This window comes from Leuresthes tenuis, unplaced genomic scaffold, assembly GCF_036924035.1.
Source record: "Leuresthes tenuis unplaced genomic scaffold, fLeuTen1.0.hap1 SCAF_4, whole genome shotgun sequence".
NCBI classification, from domain to species: Eukaryota; Metazoa; Chordata; class Actinopteri; order Atheriniformes; family Atherinopsidae; genus Leuresthes; species Leuresthes tenuis.
The window spans coordinates 4,984,363-5,004,484 of NW_027325358.1; the positions used below are offsets into that span (position 1 = coordinate 4,984,363).

Sequence of the window (20,122 nt, forward strand, 5' to 3'; positions counted from 1 at the left end):
CGTGTGTTTTTGTCGCGCTCGTGCGTTCCTTTGACCACAAATGTCTTCTTTTGTTTTTTTCCACACATGGAAGGAAATCAGACGACTTCAACATCACCAAAAGTAGCCACAGCTCTGTTTGAGTATTCAAGGATAAAAGCTCTGTCAGCTATACACACTTGCCACTTTATTTAGTCTCTGACCCACATGCACAATATGTTGCTGTGAACACACACTCGCTGCTTGGCCCATGTTCTCACTCAGACGTGGGACACTCACACACAGGAGTCTTTGTTCGTTCAGACGGTCTTGTGTACGTGGACGGTGGGCAGATTTGATCTGAGTCAGGGAACTTTGAAGTAGAAAATGATTTTTGCTCTGGTTTGGAGATGAGCCACACTCATGTCATCCGGCTATTAGACAGACACTGCTGAAGTAATCTTCCCCAGATTCCTTAGTCCTCCCTCTCCAGCAACCCTGCTGAGGGTGAAAGTTTGAGGAAAAAGGACTCTGTCATGGTCTTAATTTGGGCTGGAGTGGCATTCAGTTTTTATCATGCCTCTGTAATTTAGGTTTAAGCCATCTGTGGCATGTGTTTAGGTTGCATTTCCCTCCAAAAGTCCAGACCCATTTAAAGGGGGGAGAAAAAAACTGTTCAGCTCCTTTTCTTTCCAGTTAAAATTGAATTCTTTGGTGTAGTTTGTCAAACAATCCATTAATATTTCAGCAGTTATTAAACACACAATGCTTGAAAAGTTAGAGTGCAGTCAAACAAGCAGACACACCGTTCTGCTAAGCAAAGTCCAATAATGAAACGGTTTAATGCTTCATTGGCTGATTGTTAACCAGAGCTGCGGTTGCATAATATTGCATTTGTGCAGATGTAAATGCCAGTTTCTGCTATCCGGGCACATTTTTCCACCTAATGCTGGTATATGCCCGCATGCACTCATTCACAGGCAAAATAAGAAAGCTTCTTGTAAAGAGGCTTAATCATACTTTAACAGGCCCGGAGGATGCTTTGTGTGGGACATTAGTGGTCACAAATGGGACAAACCGGACCTCTTCTGCCCGAGTAGTTTTGGGGTGAAGTTGAACACGAGTTGAATTAACAAAATGTGCAAAAGTTTTTCCTTTTGAAAGGAGAGAAAAGATTGTAATTATAGTGTTGTGATGCATAATTAGTGTCAAACACAAACCTTTTTTAAAAGCACATCACAGTTTTTAAAATGGATATAACCCCTCTCACTGCTATCACATGCCTCTCCCTCCTTCCTTCCTCACTTCCTCGCTACTTTGCAAGAATGAAGTGCTAACAAGCTCCACGTGCTGCATCTGAAAACATGCTGTTACTGCCTCTTGTCGTGTATCTCACTCTCTATTTTTAATTCTGCTTAGCAGTAGGTGAGGAAAGGCGCTAAAAGTGATGGAAACTTTCATGATTAGCTGCTTTCTGGCTACTAAACCCACCTTGAATTTGAAATAAATGATCATTTCTTGGTGCATTTTTCTTGGGAGCTCTCTGCTTGCTTCTTTTCCTTTTCCGTGTTCTTTCTTGTTCTGTCTCTGACCAGGTTTTCTCTGTTCCTGCTTCTTTATAGCTCTCTGTTCTCTTAGCAATCAGCTCTAAAATCAACTTTGTTAGCACATGGTCACCGTGAGCATTCACAGATCTGCAACGCTCCTCTCTGTATCTCTGTTTGTTCTCGGGTGGTTCTGTCTGTTCTTGATTTATCCCGGTGATGGTTGACTCTCCTCTTGCTCTCTGGTGATGACCCTGTCCTGTCCTGTCCTGTGCTCTGCTCTCAGCGTGTGAATGGAGCAGTGTGCGAGTACGGCCTCCCTGCTGGCCTCGGTGCGGGAGCAGGAGAGGCAGTTTGAGATGCTGAGCCGAGCTCTGGAGGAGGAGCGGAGGTCGTGTGCCGGCACCTTGCCCCGCCCCCTCCCCAACATGCAGGTAACACCATGTCCCTACCACCACTATCCTCATGCACTCTTTCCATCCGGATGACCCTCGGATTCTCTCTTGAACCGAGCGAGCTAATCCTGAGTCATCTCCATGGTCACCCCCTTCCCATCTTTGTGGACTGGCCGGATGGCAGCAGACCATGCAAAGGGTAAAACGTACCTCCTCTGGCCTCTTGATATGTGCTTGAATTCAGCTCAAGTTTCTGATGTTTGAAGCTTAGTTAAAACGAGTGAAAGCAGCACTTGTCAGTGAAGTCTTCCCGAGGAGGTCATTTCCACCCTTTCCGTTCGCAGCTTGTGATCACGCATTTTTCCTCATCTCCACCTTTCCTCCCTCTCCTCAGTAACCGTCCATATCTCATTCAAAACAAACGTCTTCCCATGATCATATTCCTCTGCCGTTCAAGCTTTAAAAACGCGGCACAGCCCATCGTGTTTGTCTTGACTTGTCCGTGCGTGTGCATGCTGAGCTGTGTCTTGCTCCATGTTTGGTTTGTCGTCATGTTCACTTCCATCATCACAAGTTCACTCTTGTAATAACAGTGACAGTCGGTCAGCTTGTTTATTTCTGATTAGTAACTGGGTTTGTGTCTGGTACGAGGAGGACATCCCTCAGTGGGACACGGCCTTATAACTGAAGCAGGGGCCCAGTCAGACCTGCCCCATCAGCTGGGTAAAGCACTTTATTTCTGAGTCTGTTCCTAGCATGTCTCACTGTTTGCTGACACACCGTCGTTATCATGGCTGAGTCAGTTTCCCGGTGTACTGTAAAAACTACTTTGTGACTTCATGCTGTGAGTTCACCTCATTGACACACACCCACACTCACTCACTCATTCTTTCGCTTTCTTATTGCAGCCTTAGTGCCTCTGAGCTACACAGCATACACACACCTTCACTTTTTAGCCTTAGGGGACCCTTTACAACATAACAAACAGTCTTCTCTGCTCATTCACCCCCCCTCTGACGTTTGTTGCTCTTGCATGCCTCCATAAGAAGGTTTTCCAGTGCCGAGTGGTTTTTAAGGAGCACATGTATGTGTTTTAGTGCGAGCTGGTTAAAAATGTAGTTTGTCCCGGCTCCTATCACTGCAATGCGTGTTTACATAGCCCAGAGGCTTCAGCATGCCTCTGCCGCTCTTTCAAGGCAGCACAACAAAATCTGTCTCTACTGGCAGGTTCCCACACGTTCACATCTGCCAAGATTTTTTTATTTTTTTAGACCATTGTACCTGCTCATGACCTAATCTGAACTAAAGAATGTGCTCTGTTGCTTAATTTGTGCCCTGTTTCTGATGTGTGGGCTAATTGCTGCTCCACCACCTATCAGCACAGCTTCTGTCTATCAGCAGGTTATTTCCTGTTTTCTTTTTTAACGTGAGAATACATCATTTCTGGCATTTGTGAATTGGTGCTCAGAAATGTTGCCCCTCGCTGTCCCCTCTGCGCCCAACAGTAGAGGAGATTAAGCTGCATTCATGCAAGCAGAGATTGAGCTCCCTCTATGTCTGGAAATAGAAGTGCACCACACCCATCACCACTTCTGCTGTGGCAGTCTCAATGGTTTTGACGTACGAGAGGAAGAATTTTTCTGTCCCTTGTGTGGCTCGTTATTCCTTTCATAAGTGAATAATCCTCTTTTATCATCTGTTCATTCGTGAAGTTGTCTGATGGTTACATACCTTAGGGAAGAACAGTTTACACTCCTTCTATAATTAATTGTATTGCTTTATGCAAGCACAGATTGCACCTTTTAAGCGCTTTGAGATGAACCGATGTGGGTGAATATCAGAGATTCACATGAAATAAGTGAAAGTGTTTCTGCTTTCACCTTTGATCCGTATTCTACTTGATCCTCGTTCTGGATGCCTGAAAAAGTTCAGCTGCTCAGTTTATTTCTAAGCACTTTCTTTGTGTTTGATCTCCTCTCGTGTGTTTCCGTCTCTTGATAGAACGGCCGCATTCCTTGTGATGCAGACATAGAGAGGCTGACGCTGAACGAGGGTTACATCAACGGGACACATCACGTAAGCTTCTTTTGAGCCCGCTCCTTTGCATTCTAGTTTCACGCAGGTATATTTTATTACTTTTTATTTCAGTAGCTTTATCTGGGTGGATTGAACCCATTTTACAGGGATTGGGTTGATTTTTATGAGACGGCCATTATTGCTCCTTTTCTTGGTCGTGAGTCTTTTTGAGGCTGATCACATAACTGTAACCCTTTATCAATACGTCTCGGTCAAATTTCTCTTGTAAATTGTCATTCAGAATGACATCATCACATGGCATAAAAGTGATTAATTCAAATTAATTTAATTTATTTGACATTGTATCATACAGTCCAATTTAATTTTGATCAGGTGAATTCTAGAGATACTGAATACATTTGAATTGTGTGCATGCGTGTGTAGTTTAGGATGGAGCCTGGTCAGATGATGCAGGAGTCCTACACGGTGGAGGAGGACCCTCAGGAGGCTCCACCTGTTGTCTCTGTAGAGACCACCGAAGATGGGACGACACGGCGAACAGAAACCACAGTAAGGATGGATTTGGAGAGTTTCCTTTTCGATTATGTCAGACTTTCACGCCTGTAAATCTTCATACTGATAGGCCTTTTGCTTCAATTGTTTCCCTTGAAGGTAAAGAAAGTCGTGAAGACCACCACCACTCGCACAGTCATCCCCTCTATGTCAGACACAATGTCCATAGATGGTGGGGGGTCTGTGACCGGTATGCCGGGCTACACTACACCCATGGACCGGGTCTACAGGCATGGCCCCGGGGTCGCTGTGCCCATGGACTACCCCACTCACACTGTTCCCCGCAACTACCACTACGGACCTCCAGGGGGCTATGACGACTACCGCCCTGGACCTCCATCTGAGAGCTACGCAAGCCTTACCAGGGGAGCTCGAATGGATGATCGCTACAGGTCAGATATTTATTTTAGCACAACTTATAGCGTTTGTGACTCACATCTCCTCCCTCCTGATGCCTCCTAAACTCTTTTTCCCTCCTCTCACCAGACCGGTCCATCCAGATGGGTACAGAACTCTTGATCCAAGCTACAGAGCCCCTAGCAGGAACCAGTTGGACCCCTATGCCGCTCAACCACAGGTATGTTCAACAGTTTTGCACCATTTGCTTTAGTACTGGTCTTTTAGCTGGATTTCACATCAGCGTGCTGCTGCTACTTTAAGTGATTTGCTAGGAGGTTTTTCATAATAGTTTTCCCGTTGCTGCTATTATTTTGGATCATAATCCTTGTTTCTACGTAGGTTGGGCGAATGGGAAGTGCCATGGAGCTATCCTCCATTCCGAGGTTTGTCCCAGATCCGTACGGTTTGGAAGATGATCAGCGCAGCATGGGCTTTGATGAGCCTGACTATGGCATGGGGCACCCGCTGCACTACAGCACTGTGCCCCGCAACCACAATGCGTACCTTCATGGGCCTCCGCGCAGAACTGCGTAAGCATGATGTTTATGTAGGGCTTATAAGTCATTATTTGAACACAACCAAAATAAGTGATTCAAAGGGAGTTTTTGTCTTTCTTTTTTTTTTTTGTCTGAGGCTGTCCTTATGTACACATAACACAATGAAAAAATTACAGGGCGAATTTGGTTTCCCTCTTTCCATTCATGCATGCTGTCGTTCTCAAATGTGCCTTTCCTCCCTCTGCAGGAGTTATGAGGGCACCTTGGATGGGGATATGACTGGTGCGGGAGACTTGTACTATTGGGGTGCAGGAGCACCACTGGCCCAGGGGGAGAGGGGAAGCCTGGCTTCCCTGGACAGCACTCTAAGGAAAGGCCCCGGCCCTAGCAATTGGCGTCAGCCAGAGCTACCAGAGGTCATCGCCATGCTCAACTACAGGCTGGACCCCGTCAAGAGCAACGCAGCTGCATACCTGCAGCATCTAACCTATAAGAACGACAAAGTAAGGCTTTGTGTTCAAGCTTATCGCTTTTCATTTAAAGCTTGTGTTGAATGCGACATGCAGCAGTTGTGTGTGTGTGTGTGTGTGTGTGTGTAAGAATGATTGATGCATGGGAACAGCTGGGCCAGTCTTACAGGGTTAAACACAGCTGGTTCTTATTTGAAACCGTTTCAGAATTAACTAAAAAAATCCACCCATGCATTTTCTATACCCGCTTAATCCAATTTAGGGTCGTGGGGGGCTGGAGCCTATCCCAGCTGTCAGTGGGGCGAGTATCCTGGAGAGGTCCATCACAGGGCTGTTAACTAAAACATGACTTATAGACATTCCCTTTGAAACTGTACCTTTGTCTTCATGAAGTGGATTTGATGTTGTGGATGGTGAAGGAAGGTTCAAGTCTGGACATTAGAAAGTAACTTTTCTCATTTACATCTGAGGTTTTGCCCTTTGTCTTCTATTCTTTTCTTGTTCTTTGTATGCATATGACTAACTCTACAGTGAACAGCCTTGGGAGTCAGCATTATGTTGTGGGTTGTTAAGTGATAATCGTGTAACAATAACCAAAATCCAAAGTTCATTTGAGATCTAGAGTTCTGTGATACGATGTGGTTTCTGCTTCTGTTGCTCCTTCATTCGCTCCACTTTTACAACCTCTCTGTTTTCCTGTCGGTGACTACATGATGTGTCCCTGAAGTGTTTTAATCAACCTGAATTTAAAAAATCCTCCAACAAAGAGCTTGAATGTGTCGTCAGCAGGTGATTGAGACATTTGTTTGTATATTGTTAACGTGAAGAGGACATTTATTGGTTTTGCTCATGCTTTAATTTGCCTTTTTAACCGACATTCAGATCATGGCTAATATCCATCCTTTTTATTTGCAGGTGAAGTCTGATGTTCGTCGTCTAAAAGGCATTCCTGCGCTGGTGTCTATGCTTGACAACCCAAACCGAGAGGTCAGTTTGCTGCTTTCTGTTATGGTTTTCTATTAACTCGCTACTGTTTTTGAAGTTTATGAAGTTTTTCCTTTATTTATATATAGATATATTCGAGGGCATATCAGAAGGGTTGCATTAAATGTCAGAGGAGAAGGACTATTTACTATTGTAAATATTCGGGCACAAATATGACTTTTTTTATGGAAAGAAACACCTAAATGTATAATATTAGTCAGTAGAGGTTTGATATTAAGTGGTTAAATGATTACTTGGTAAATGTCTGGTTCCAGATGGATGAGAAATATAAATCAGCTCCACGTATTTGACTTCTCTCGGTCAACATTTGTGCTGCACGGTTTCAGCTAAAGTCGACTTTTCTATGGTTTCTTGTCAGTGATGCTCAGCTGTGGCAACAGTTTGCTGATGTTTGCATGTACGTTGGTAGATAAATCACATCATGCATTCCTTTCCATCCCCGAAGCTAAGAACCATGTTAATTTCACATTTCATACTTGGGTTACTGATTCGTTTAAAATCTGCTCTGTGTTGTCTGACTTGTTGACTTGGTTTTAAATGGGTCAGACAGGGCGAGTCTTTAAAATCCTTTTCATGTGGCCCTGGTTTGTGTGTTTGTTTGTGTTTAAAATAAATAAAAAATCTAGTGGATTGGACGAATATGTTTAAAGTGCATCAGAAACAAAAGAAACACGGGTAAAGGATGTAGGATGATTAGCTTGTATTTACATTAAAAGCATGTGAGGAATATGGCTAATTAATTTGCAGTTAATTATAGTATTAAGAGTTCTCCAAAGCAAAATAGTTGAATTGAAACGTTAGGTGTTACTCTTAAATGCGTTCTCGCTCATATGGCTGTCGTTGCTTCTCTGTTACAGGTTCATTACTCAGCTTGTGGAGCACTAAAGAACATTTCTTATGGCAAAGATGCAGACAATAAGATTGCCATCAAGAACTGTGACGGCGTTCCCGCCCTGGTCAGGCTTCTGAGGAAGACCCGCGATCAGGACCTCGCAGACATCATCACAGGTTGGAGGCACACGCAGACACACACACACTGTGTTAAACGGCACCAGGTGCTGTGGGTCTGCACCAGGTGCTGTGGGTCTGCACCAGGTGCTGTGGGTCTGCACCAGGTGCTGTGGGTCTGCACCAGGTGCTGTGGGTCTGCTCCAGGTGCTGTGGGTCTGCACCAGGTGCTGTGGGTCTGCACCAGGTGCTGTGGGTCTGCACCAGGTGCTGTGGGTCTGCACCAGGTGCTGTGGGTCTGCTCCAGGTGCTGTGGGTCTGCTCCAGGTGCTGTGGGTCTGCACCAGGTGCTGTGGGTCTGCACCAGGTGCTGTGGGTCTGCACCAGGTGCTGTGGGTCTGCACCAGGTGCTGTGGGTCTGCACCAGGTGCTGTGGGTCTGCTCCAGGTGCTGTGGGTCTGCACCAGGTGCTGTGGGTCTGCACCAGGTGCTGTGGGTCTGCTCCAGGTGCTGTGGGTCTGCACCAGGTGCTGTGGGTCTGCACCAGGTGCTGTGGGTCTGCACCAGGTGCTGTGGGTCTGCACCAGGTGCTGTGGGTCTGCTCCAGGTGCTGTGGGTCTGCACCAGGTGCTGTGGGTCTGCACCAGGTGCTGTGGGTCTGCTCCAGGTGCTGTGGGTCTGCTCCAGGTGCTGTGGGTCTGCTCCAGGTGCTGTGGGTCTGCACCAGGTGCTGTGGGTCTGCACCAGGTGCTGTGGGTCTGCTCCAGGTGCTGTGGGTCTGCTCCAGGTGCTGTGGGTCTGCTCCAGGTGCTGTGGGTCTGCTCCAGGTGCTGTGGGTCTGCACCAGGTGCTGTGGGTCTGCTCCAGGTGCTGTGGGTCTGCACCAGGTGCTGTGGGTCTGCTCCAGGTGCTGTGGGTCTGCACCAGGTGCTGTGGGTCTGCACCAGGTGCTGTGAAGTGAGCTTTGTGTACTACGCCCTGTGTCCTCAGCGCTTTACTCGACTTCACTTTGTGACCCACATTAATGAATCTCTGCTAACTATAAAAGCATATCATCGTTTCTGCGAGTGAAACATTTCTGTTTGATAATGCGGCACTGGACTCGGCACGGGTCAGTGTGGTAATTGAATCTTAACTTCATCCTAAATCTCACAGGAAACTAACATAAACGCAAGACAGCAATGAAATGACAAGAAATGTAAAGCAGTTAATGTTTTAATAAGCCAGAGTTTGATTTATTACTGAATGATTGTTGATAGTATTTCCAAAGAACTCTTCAAAGTAAATTAGTGATTAAAGAAAATAAAGATGGATAACGGAGTTCCCCGGACCTCCCTGTCCACAGACCCCTCGTCCAAGTCTTCCACAGGGACTCTCAGGCGTTCCCAAGCCAGCAGAGAGATGTAATCTCTCCAGAGGGATATGTCCAGAGCACCTCCTGACCAAATGTTTGAACCACCCTAACTGGGTCCTTAGAGTGAAGTAGAGTCACCTCTACTCTACATTATGCACACGCCCCCCCCAACTCAACTGGTTAATCAACAGCTTGTAAAAAGTCTCTGCGCAGAAAAAGACAAATAATGTTAAAAATGCTCGTCGGATATTATTTTCCTCCTCATACATCAGAAAATACAGCTGTCCATCCTCCTACTAAGCAATTTACACATCATTTAGTAACAACTGGTGTGATTTTCATCAGGCTTCAGGATTAAAGTGAGCATTGTTGCTTATTCTAAATTTAAATTGTGTGATTCTCTCAGGGACGCTGTGGAACTTGTCGTCTCATGACTCTGTGAAAATGGAGATTGTGGACCATGCACTTCACGCCCTCTCTGACGAGGTCATCGTGCCCCATTCAGGCTGGGAGCGAGGCAGCAACGGAGCAGGAGGTGGCGAGGAAAACTGCAAGCCCAGGCATCTTGAGTGGGAGATGGCCCTCACTAACTCGGCTGGCTGCCTCAGGTACGGAGGGCGACAGGGAAGGATGGAGGCAGCATCAGTGAGGAGCTGAGAGCTGCGTCACTGCCGACTGATGATATGGAAGCGGATGGAGGGAGTGTGGATGTATACAGGGAAAGAGTGGAAGCTTGCCAGTTCAACAGATTTACAGAGCAGTGGGATGTATGTGGGAGGAAGAAGGAAACAAGAAGTTCACAGCACAGAAGAGCAGGAAATGCATAACATTTTACAGTCGGAATAAGAAGCCCTAATATGTACTCCTAGATCAGAATAAACCGTGCTGCTTCACAAGAAACAACCATTTTGACAGTGAAATCTTTGTATTGTTGTTGCCTCGGAGCTCTTTTATTGACTCAAACTAAGGGATATTTCAGAGTAATTATACACTTTAATATCTATTTATTACTTAAGTAACGGTACATTTGAATAAAAGTGAAACCTTTAATGAAATGAATGCCTTTTCTCTAGTTACAGACCCAATTAACATAAAAGGTCATTTGAATTCATATCAAAGACTTTTGGGTCATTTATTATCCTCCACGTTAACTGGAGAAACCATCCATCACAAACTGTGGGGATCAGGAGATGTGCAAGAATGGAATTTGAGAGTTTACAGTCGGAGGGGTGAGCAGAGGACAGTGGGGCATTGACTTCTACTGTGTAAGCAGCATTTTCTGGCTGGCGGCTCTGTTATCTATGCATTCCCCTCAAACTCACGGTTAATTAGTGTCCATCTGCTTGTTGGGAAAAGAATGTGTAAGAAAATAAGTTTTTGGTATTTACAGAAAGGTCTGGAAAGCATCCGCGCAGATGAATATGACAAGAGATCTGTACTCCTTATAGATCCTGATCATGTTTTAACGAGCACGTCTGTGTCATTTGGTGAATTGGTTCATGTGACTATAGAAAGTGCAGAGCTGGCTTCTGGCTTTGGGTCAACAGCAGAGGAGCCTTCTTTTCCAAAGCATCAAACGCACTCGCTTCAGGATACTGACAGATTTGAACTACCCCGATCAGTAACTCATAAATGAGACGTTAATACAGAAGTGATGGCTCCAGTTAAATATTAAAGAGAACGGCAGCGTCTCGTGCGTTTGGTGTCATTTTTAATCTCGTTGCCTACACATTGAATGTTTTGGCTCACAAAGCTCAAAGCATGGATAATCGCAACATTTCTTTTTATTTCTTTTTAAAGATGTGACTGTTAATCACCCGTGTAGGACAAACGAGTCTCTGGTTTTGCTTGACAACCGAGGCGTTTATAATCTGGAGAGCTCAGTTTTTGACAGGTGAAAAACACATTAGTTACAGGAAATGCTTGTAAGACTTTTGAATAAAGATTAACTTTCTTCCCCCTGAAAGTCCTCACTGAAAATGACTGGACTGATTCGACACTTAGCTTTGAGCTCAGCTTGGACAGGACAGGTGGCAGTTTTCCGTTTAATGATCAGTTCTGCTCAGATTTTATTGTTTTATATCAACGATGAGTGAAGAGGCGAAAGTTCAACGCAGTCTTCCTCTGATAAGAGCGCTTGCTTTCTGCCAGAGACTTGTGCCTGCATTTTTCATAGTGAATGTTTGCTTATTGTGGCATGTTTAATGAACTTCCTGCACCGCGCGGTGCAGTGAAATCACCCCCCCCCCCCCCCCCCCCCCCTGCTGTGGAAGGGAATGTGTCCTGGTATTGTCTGAGAGGGTGTGTCTGTCGCAGGGAAAAACAGATCAGTACAAAAGGCCAGCACTGAACGCCTTACTGCTAAATTCCTACTTTACATTCCTCAACTAACTGTCTCAGCTTTCCGTCGAGCTCTGTTAGATCTTGATTGAAGAGTGAGTCAGAGAGCAGCTGAGGAAATTGGTCCAGAGATGTAACTTGATCTAGTCGAACTGTACTCTCTTTGTAAACCAATGAATTTAACAGGAGTTTCATTCAAAAAACTCTTGCGGGGGTTGCAATTACGTGCTGGAGTCCTTTTGTAGTCATTGAAACGGACTTCCGTTTCTCTCTTTAACCTCTAACTGTCCTGTTCACTTGTTGAGCTGTGCATTGAATTAATCTGCTTTGTCTTTGTTGAAAGAAATGTGAGTTCAGAGCGAAGTGAGGCGAGGAGGAAGCTGAGGGAGTGCACAGGACTGGTTGACTCGCTCATGTACATCGTTCAGTCCCAGATTGACTGTAAAGATGTGGACAATAAGGTATGTGGACGGCTGATTCACGGCCGTTAAACCCTTTTTAAACGTTGTTTTTTTTAAGTTGATATATTAACAGTAGAAAGTGTGAAGTTCAGAGACATTTTTGCTTGATTTGATGAATTAATTTTGCACACCACACCATTTCCTTTATGTCTGCAGTTGATAGAAAACAGCGTTTGTCTGCTGAGGAACTTGTCTTATCACGTGCACCGTGAAATCCCGGGCTGCGAGCGCTACCAGGAGACCATGCCCATCAACCAGGGCCCCGTCCCCTCCAGCCAAAAGGGGGGCTGCTTCAGCTCCCGCAAGGGCAAAGGTCTGTGTTGCAGAAAGAAGAGAGATGTGCTGTGTTTGCTCAGTCAGTTTCAGGAGCATTTGGAGTGATGTCACTGTTGACAACTCCTGCTCGCGAGACTGATACTAAAACACACACACACACACACACACTTAGGCAAACAAAACCACTGGCTGCCACAGGAATGTCAAAAATCCCCCCTCAGAGAAAGCTCATCCTCTCTCCAGCTGCTGTTTGTGTTTCACTAAGAATATCGATTTGTCTGGTTCTCAGCGACTCACCCCACACTGCAGTTTTTGTGCTGTGACCAATGTGTGCATTTCCTTTTTACTTGTAATGTGATACATCTTCTAATGGTATAGAATTCTTTAAGAAAGCAAAGTATAAAGCCAAATGTAGTGAAAAGAGAGCTCCTGCACACCGTCTTTATGTCCAACCTTTGACTCTTTGTGACATTCATCGGATATGAAAGCTCAGAACATGTTTATCTGGGACTTTGTTACGCTTGAATGTCTCAAACTGAGCAGAGGACAGAGTATTGAGAATGTGGAGTTAGAGAGCGGGTGTGTCCTTGGTGTGCTTTATTTGGTCTTGTTATCTGGCATGTCACCTGCTGATTCTGTGTGGTGGCAGCGGTGCCGTTGGGATGGAAGCAGATGTTCATTGGGTGGCTCAGTTATGGCTGCTTTCCTTTTACTTAAATGCTCTCTTTTCCTCCTGTTCTGCCACTCCTTTTCCCTTCTCATCCCATCTTCTTCTCCATTCTTATCTCCGCTGTCCGGCTCGGCTGCAGATGAGTGGTTTTCCAAAGGTAAGCTTCCTTTTGCTCTGAATCACGGCTCTTTGCTTTTGCTGCCTGCTTTAGAGTTAGAGGATGCAGTTGCAGGGAGGCTGATCTAACGGTCTGAACGGTTTCGTACTAACATCCACACTTTTTGTGAATGGGTCATTGTGGCGTACTCTGTAAATAAATTGCATCTTAATTAATTTATTTAAATTTTTTTGTGTGTATGTGCATGTCTAACCAAGCTAGAAGAAATGTACTAACAGCGGAGCTGTTAGATAGAGAGAATCTATCGTATATATAGAGTCAACAACCGTTTCGGCTAAATTTTAGACTTTAATGTTGAGGTTTACTTCCAGGTAAGAGAGACGAGGATGCTGCTGCAGATCCAATAGACATCCCTAAGAGGACCACACCTGCTAAAGGTAAGCAAAGACTCACCTGATGCCTTTTTTTTATGCTTTACTCTACGGAAAAGCTGTATTGTTCCTCCTGTTTGTCCTCCCTACACCAATCCCTCCTGTTGCTCTTACACTGTTCTTCTGCCCTCCGCTCTGCTGCGTCTGTTGTTCCTGTAGGCTATGAGCTGTTGCACCAGCCAGAGGTGGTGCGCATCTACACCTCTCTGCTAAAGGAGACCAAGAACCCCACTGTGCTGGAAGCCTCAGCTGGAGCCATTCAGAACCTGTGTGCTGGACGTTGGACTGTAAGAACTGCTGCTGTCCACGAACTTCACAGCACCAGCACAGCTTTTTCACACTTAAAAACGGAGCTTGTGATGATAGTCGTTCATAGTTGTAGCTGTTTTGCTAATGGACACATGCTAACGCTTTACATACATTTTTTTTTACCTTGAATCGTACCTACTATGACTTGTATTAGAAGATCTGACTTTTCTTGACTTTCGAAGTACAAAAATGTCTGCTGAGGGAGAAATACTGGGATCATGTGGGGTATTTCTTTAAGGAGGCCTGTCTACACTCATCTCCATGTCTAGACTTAGAAGAAAAATGAAATGTGAGGAAAACATCAGGTGAAAAGGGTGTTTTGGGTACTAGTTGGTGCACCCCTTCAGGAAGAGTCTTTGCAAATGGCACCAAAGCCATAGTTTCCATCCTAAAACGTACCTCCATGAGCTGTAATAGGTTGCATTCATGTGGGAAGGATTTGCACAAAGCAGTGTAATGAAAACTGCCTGTATGTTGTCTTTTTAAGGATTTTTGAGGGCTTGTGTCCACATAGCATTTTTTTTTCCCCCCTTTCCAGTTATTCCCAATAGAGTGTATGCGGCCGCATGCAGCCACCTAAAGGAAAAGCACTAAACCCTCCTATTTTTCAGAGAGCTCTGCTTTTTATCGTGCAGCCGCTCCAAGCACTTCCAGTTGAAAAGCTTAACTTTTCAGAAAGATGCAGGTGCTCGCTTTTTTCAGGCAGCAAATCTTACGGGTAGAAATGTTCACTCTGGGAACAAGAGAAACCAGAAGATTGAGTCGCCCATTTGTGGGAGCAGATCCCAAGACATTAAATGTTGTTTGTGATTAAATTAAATGAATAATAGGATGACAGTGAAGCTGAAACATTGGATTTAAGTGAAAATGGCTTCTAGTCCGTGGATGAGCACACACAGACATGGTCTTCTGTCTCTGGAGATGGTTGGTCTTAGCTTAAATCTGTCCCTTGTTTGACCTAAAATAGGCCTGGAAATGACCTCAGTCTACGGCTTTAACACTGAGCTGTGACAGGCTTATCTATTGAGAAATAAGAGGATAAGCGTCCTCTCTCATGGTGGAAAAATAAGTGAAACAAAGACTGTCAAATGGGAAATATCCTTCAAAGAAATGAGGGGATTTTAGTCTCATAAATGGAGATTAAAATGGAAATTTGAAGACTGCTTTTTTTTTAATGAAATGCACACAGGAAGTGCTCCTCTGCCAGAGAAAAGTTCTATGTGGACATGTTTTAAGCATGTTTAATGGCCCAGCGTCTTTAAAATGGCGATTGCCATGACTTGCCTGTACCCAACTAGAGTGAGACTGGATATAAATGAGTCTGTGTATGCACGTCTGTTCAGTATGGGCGATACATCCGTGGCTTGATGCGCCAGGAGAAGGGTCTCCCCATCCTGTCTGAGCTTCTGGCCCACGGCAACGACAGAGTAGTCCGAGCCATGTCTGGAGCCCTCCGCAACCTGGCTATCGACATACGCAACAGAGATCTACTCGGTGAGTCTTCAAGAACTGTCCTTTAACCACAAGGCGGCAGGATTTGTTGCATCAGGACTGGTTAAACATCTCTGTGTGTTGTCAGGTAAACATGCGGTGCCGCATCTAGTGGCTTGTCTGCCTGGCGGGGGTCAGAGTCAGCCGGTGCGAGCACTGTCAGAAGAGACTGTGGTGTCTGTACTGAGCACGCTCCATGAGGTGCTGGGCTCCAGCGTTGAATCGGCTAAAACCCTCAGGGCCTCACAAGGAATCGAGAGACTGGTGCTCATCAACAAGGATGGGTAAGAGTTGAACCATTTAAATAGATCTGGACCTTTTCAGGCCATGTTTTCAAGTTTATAGTGGTGTCAGTTTTGAGTTCTTGTTTAAGTCCTGCCTTCCGTCTGTCTCTTGCCTTCTGGGGAAAACCAGTAACCGTTCAGAACGGGAGGTGCGTGGAGCCGGCCTGGTGCTGCAGACCGTGTGGGGCTACAAAGACCTGCGCCGCACTCTGGAGAAGGATGGCTGGAAGAAGACCGACTTCATGGTCAACTTAAACCCTCCCAGTAACAACAACAGAGCCAACGGAGCATATGAGGACAGCACTCTGCCACTTATAGACAAAGGTCAGGCAGCATTTTGAGTATTTTTACATGAAAAACTACAACAAAAACCCACAATAGGCTCGGCTTTGAACACTGTTATTATGTAGTCTGAAGACTTGATACATGCATTTGGAATTTAAGTGTTGCATGTTTTCAAATGATTGACATTCCTGACAAGTTGCTATCTGAAGGCTATCGGTATTGTTGAAGAGCATGTGCCACAAAGACGCAGATAATCCAAAACAAGGGCTGGCCGTCATCATGATGGCTGTACAAATCCTCGTCTCGTAGTTTGCCTTTGATGGAACAGGACAGCGAGTCTTACGGTTTGCATCTTTCTTTGATACACAGGAGGCAAAGGGGACCGGGAAATGATTCCAATGAATGATATGGGACCAGGCAAGTTGGAAAACAGAAAATACCTGCTCACAGCTGACCATCATTCCAATAACCGAAAGAGATAATGGTGCGAATGTGGAAGAATAATCTTTAGGTCTTATTCTCCTTCAGATGCCTACTCCACACTGGACCAGAGAGGTAGAAGGAACACTCTGGATAACACTCTCGAACCTGCTGACAGAGATGGCGCACAGGTATACGCCGACCCCCTGAGCACACGTCACACCATTCCCCAGACATACACACAAGCCTGCATGACTGCAGCTCCAAGGGTGACCTACTTCTAACAAACTCTGCAGTACTTCCCACGCCGCACTCCTAACCCCAGTGCAAGTTAAAGAGCTGGCAGCAGTTGGTTGGTGGTTGTTATAATTCATGCCAGATATTTGATGGATCCAGCTTGTCAGAAGTTCTTCATCCTGATAAGAGTTGAATTGTTGGGGTTTAGGAGTGTTGGTGAAGTCCTGCAGCTGCTGCCTCTTCATCCACCACTGTGACATACTTCCAGCTTATTCATCGGCGTTCAGTCTGAGCTGTCACCTGCTGAGTAATGCACATTTTGATGCATTTCTATTGAAAGGAGGAGAATATGTGGAAATGATGAATCTTGTGCAACACACACACACACATTGTGAATTCCTGGAATGTTGTTGTGTGAATGTTCTCACACACCCACAGGCGGCATGTTGCTGCACGTCTCGTTAAAACGCAGCGGTCGATCTCTACGTCTCATCTTTGTCCTTTTTTCCCTTGAAACGAGCAAATGTTCAACTAACATTTTATAACTTTTAACCGTCTGACGCACCTTTCTCCTCCTCTACTTCCTCTGCACCTTTTTTATGTTTTCACCTCGCTGCGTGTGTGTCGTCCCTCTGTGGCCTTCACTGTCTCTTGGAAATCTATCACACACTCCGTGTCTCTTTACTTTTTCCTCTTCTTTTCTCTCAGGGAGGGATGTATGGGGAGAGGCAGGCCTCCTTGCCTCTAATGGATTCATACGATGGTTAGGCTACACCCACTGTCACACTGCATGTCAGCGCATGGTATGTGTGTCCCACTGGCTTCGCGTCTCACCTCACTGCACGGCCTAATATTTTAGTTGTGCATTAAGAACGGTGTTTGTGTCTCACAGTGACCTCTGTTGCCAGTGTGGTTGTTTTGTATTTCATTTGAACTGTTGTTTTGCTCCCTCTGCTGGTGTAAAGACTCATTTTTCTTTCTTCCTGCACAGTTTGTGTCATTTTTGTCTTAAAATGTGGTGACATTGCTGCCCACAGCAATTTGTATTTGTGTATTTATTCCTAAATGCTCTGCTGTGCGCCTCTCATCATTCCCACATTCACGCGTCTTCTCTTCTTACAGAAAAACTGATTGTATGCATCACAAGACGACAGCCTCCCCCCACTTACTGCCCTTGCTGAACTGACAAGGTGGGACCACTACGCTAGCGCTGGGACTAAATTCCATCCTTTACGCCACTCCTCAGTCCCTCCACACTCTCTCAGAGCTTTTCTTTTCCTTCTTCCCTCTGTTACATTCCTCCATTGCAGCTGACAAATGAATGAAACAACACGAAAACTGATGTGGATCTTCGCTCCCTGTGGACACTTTGTGCTCTTCGAGTCGCTAACCACTCAGTCAGATATATCGTGGCCACACCACTACATCTCCGTGCAACAACACTTCAGCCCACCAGAAGAACACTAATGCTCTCTCTTTATCAGAAAAACAGACTGTGGCTTCATCTGAGAGCATTTCTTTGGAGGTTGGAGCGCAGACTTTAACCGTTTAATCCAGAAGGAGCTGCACATTACATTACATTCATGGTGATGACACTTAAGGGAATTTGTCTTTTTTTTTTTTTTTTCCCTCTTCGATGGTTAAACACTACAAAAAAAAGTTTCCTACCACTGAGAATGATTGCTTATCAGTCTAATTAGATATGTGTAAAGCTTCTGCTTCTGTAGCAGCTGTTCCTCTACTTGCTTTGCTCTGTATCATTAGTGATGTACCTGTGCCAAATGACACTGCTACCGCTGCAACTGCCAAGACCGAATGCAAGAACTTGCCACACAGACTTTTTTTTTTCTTCCCAGCAGCCACACGTGACAACTGTTTGGGATTTATTTGGCATTGTTTGTGTGGGTTTGCCACTCGTTCTATATCTGGTCTGGGAGCAGAAATCGGTGAAGGTTCCAGTATAGATAGATATACTCCGAATTAAAGCAGAAGGATGGTCCTCTGTTGGTGCTTTTCCATTAGATGGTTCAATACGGTTTTCCATTGTAGGTGGTATCGCGTAACTGATTCTGTCTGCTGCTTAGCAAGCCGAGCGGATACTATGTGGTGACCTGGAAACTGACTGATCAGGAGTCTGCTGATAAGAATCATCACCTGTAGGCCTACACACGTTCTTGCTCCATTAGGCTGTTTGAAAGTCCAGCGCACAGTTTGCATCATAAATCATGGATATCTAACTTGTAATGAACTCATGAGCAGACCAGACGGGAGCCCAGCTCTCAGCTCTCTGAACTAAAATCCTTTCACAAACTCCTTCAGTGCAATTACTGCTCTATACTCCTCACTTATAAGTTGCTCCGGGTAAAAGCATCTGATAAATCGATATGATGCAACACACAGTGAAGCAGTGCAACTCCTCTGTGCCTCACAGCTTCACATGCTGAATGATGAACAGCAGATCGTGCCCACGGTGAGAGGATGCTGCCTCTAATGGAAGCCTGGAAGATCCGTGTGTCGTCATGACACTCGGTCCCGTATTGTACCCTCTAATGGAACAGACTGTTTTTAAATCATCCGTTTACCTTGATACGTGTTTGGAGATATCACAGGATTCAGAGGGGTGCTTCTCCTTTTATCTCCTGGTCTTAAACCTTATGAATGTGTTGGAAAACTGTTCTTAACAGTGAGTAAACTGGAGTGCCTCCTTGGTTCAGGATGGGTCTGAAGGGAGTGTCCAACATGACCCGTGAAACCAGTCGAGTCGTCTTTTTCTCTGTAGCGTACATATTGGGAGTGCTGTATATGGAAGCCTATTCTGCAAGAATAAGTGAACTTGTATGTAGGAGCTTGTTCTTGGATTTTTATTTTTTTTATCGGTATAAAACTCATGAGTTCGGTTTTATTTACCTGCTTCACACATCCTTAGCCCGTCTGGCTTTAGGCGTACAGAACGGTAGTTGGGAGATGACTCACTGTTGTCAGGTTTTGCCCACATTTCGTAGTGCTGAATGAGATGTAGATACTGAGTGGATTATTAAAAGAAGCACTATGGGGGTACAATGTGTATTATTATTATTATTATTTTTTTTTTTATCCTTTCATTTGTTTTCCCATGCCAGTTGAAACATGACAGAGGAAGCCTGATTTTTTCCCAAGTTAACGTGTTGCCTTCAAGAGTTAATTCTCCAAAAACATGGAGAAGGGCAAGGGTTGGTGTCAGAAAATCTGTGTAAGGAGGCATAGACCAGAATTTGCTAATAGCCGAAGTGGATAAAAAAAAAAAGCACATTTAGACTATATATTTACAGAAGAATATTTGTTAATTTTAATGGTTTTACGTATTTCTTTTTTATATTGATTTGGGTTTCATTGTTGTGGGTGCTCTGGGTGAATGCATATGCAATCAGTTTTTATGTTTTTGATCGAGAACATTAACTTTATGTCTTAATTAGACAGCAAACTAAGTAGGCTGAACAAAATCCTCCAATGCAGTCATCAGATTATGAAACTGTAACAGAACATTCAGATTGTGGACAACACCTTAATTTCTTTGCCTTGGCTCTTAAAATTGCACATCCTCATTTATGAATGAATTATGTAACTAGCAATAATGTTTCTAATAAAAAAGAAAATGATTTCTC

The 20,122-nt window shown here is 44.8% G+C and overlaps 1 protein-coding gene across 9 annotated transcripts in view; it reads left to right on the plus strand.

The window, feature by feature from the left end:
• The window catches only part of ctnnd1 (catenin (cadherin-associated protein), delta 1), a 250,087-nt gene extending 229,965 nt beyond the window's left edge, over positions 1 to 20,122 (plus strand). For 4 of the 9 annotated variants that reach the window (XM_072384213.1, XM_072384214.1, XM_072384212.1 and 1 more), the window contains exons 2-22: positions 3,899 to 3,973; positions 4,358 to 4,483; positions 4,586 to 4,878; positions 4,973 to 5,063; positions 5,225 to 5,415; positions 5,630 to 5,885; positions 6,768 to 6,839; positions 7,715 to 7,865; positions 9,566 to 9,767; positions 11,843 to 11,960; positions 12,117 to 12,273; positions 13,046 to 13,063; positions 13,396 to 13,461; positions 13,615 to 13,742; positions 15,108 to 15,258; positions 15,344 to 15,539; positions 15,670 to 15,863; positions 16,194 to 16,241; positions 16,353 to 16,435; positions 17,190 to 17,284; positions 17,604 to 20,122. In XM_072384213.1, coding sequence (XP_072240314.1) covers positions 4,364 to 4,483; positions 4,586 to 4,878; positions 4,973 to 5,063; positions 5,225 to 5,415; positions 5,630 to 5,885; positions 6,768 to 6,839; positions 7,715 to 7,865; positions 9,566 to 9,767; positions 11,843 to 11,960; positions 12,117 to 12,273; positions 13,046 to 13,063; positions 13,396 to 13,461; positions 13,615 to 13,742; positions 15,108 to 15,258; positions 15,344 to 15,539; positions 15,670 to 15,863; positions 16,194 to 16,241; positions 16,353 to 16,435; positions 17,190 to 17,249 — 2,595 coding nt within the window. In that variant the 5' untranslated portion in view covers positions 3,899 to 3,973; positions 4,358 to 4,363 and the 3' untranslated portion in view covers positions 17,250 to 17,284; positions 17,604 to 20,122. Of the gene's footprint in view, positions 1 to 1,788; positions 1,937 to 3,898; positions 3,974 to 4,357; positions 4,484 to 4,585; positions 4,879 to 4,972; positions 5,064 to 5,224; positions 5,416 to 5,629; positions 5,886 to 6,767; positions 6,840 to 7,714; positions 7,866 to 9,565; positions 9,768 to 11,842; positions 11,961 to 12,116; positions 12,274 to 13,045; positions 13,064 to 13,395; positions 13,462 to 13,614; positions 13,743 to 15,107; positions 15,259 to 15,343; positions 15,540 to 15,669; positions 15,864 to 16,193; positions 16,242 to 16,352; positions 16,436 to 17,189; positions 17,285 to 17,603 lie in introns of those variants that run through there. The other 5 variants (XM_072384207.1, XM_072384208.1, XM_072384210.1 and 2 more) reach the window with 4 other exon arrangements.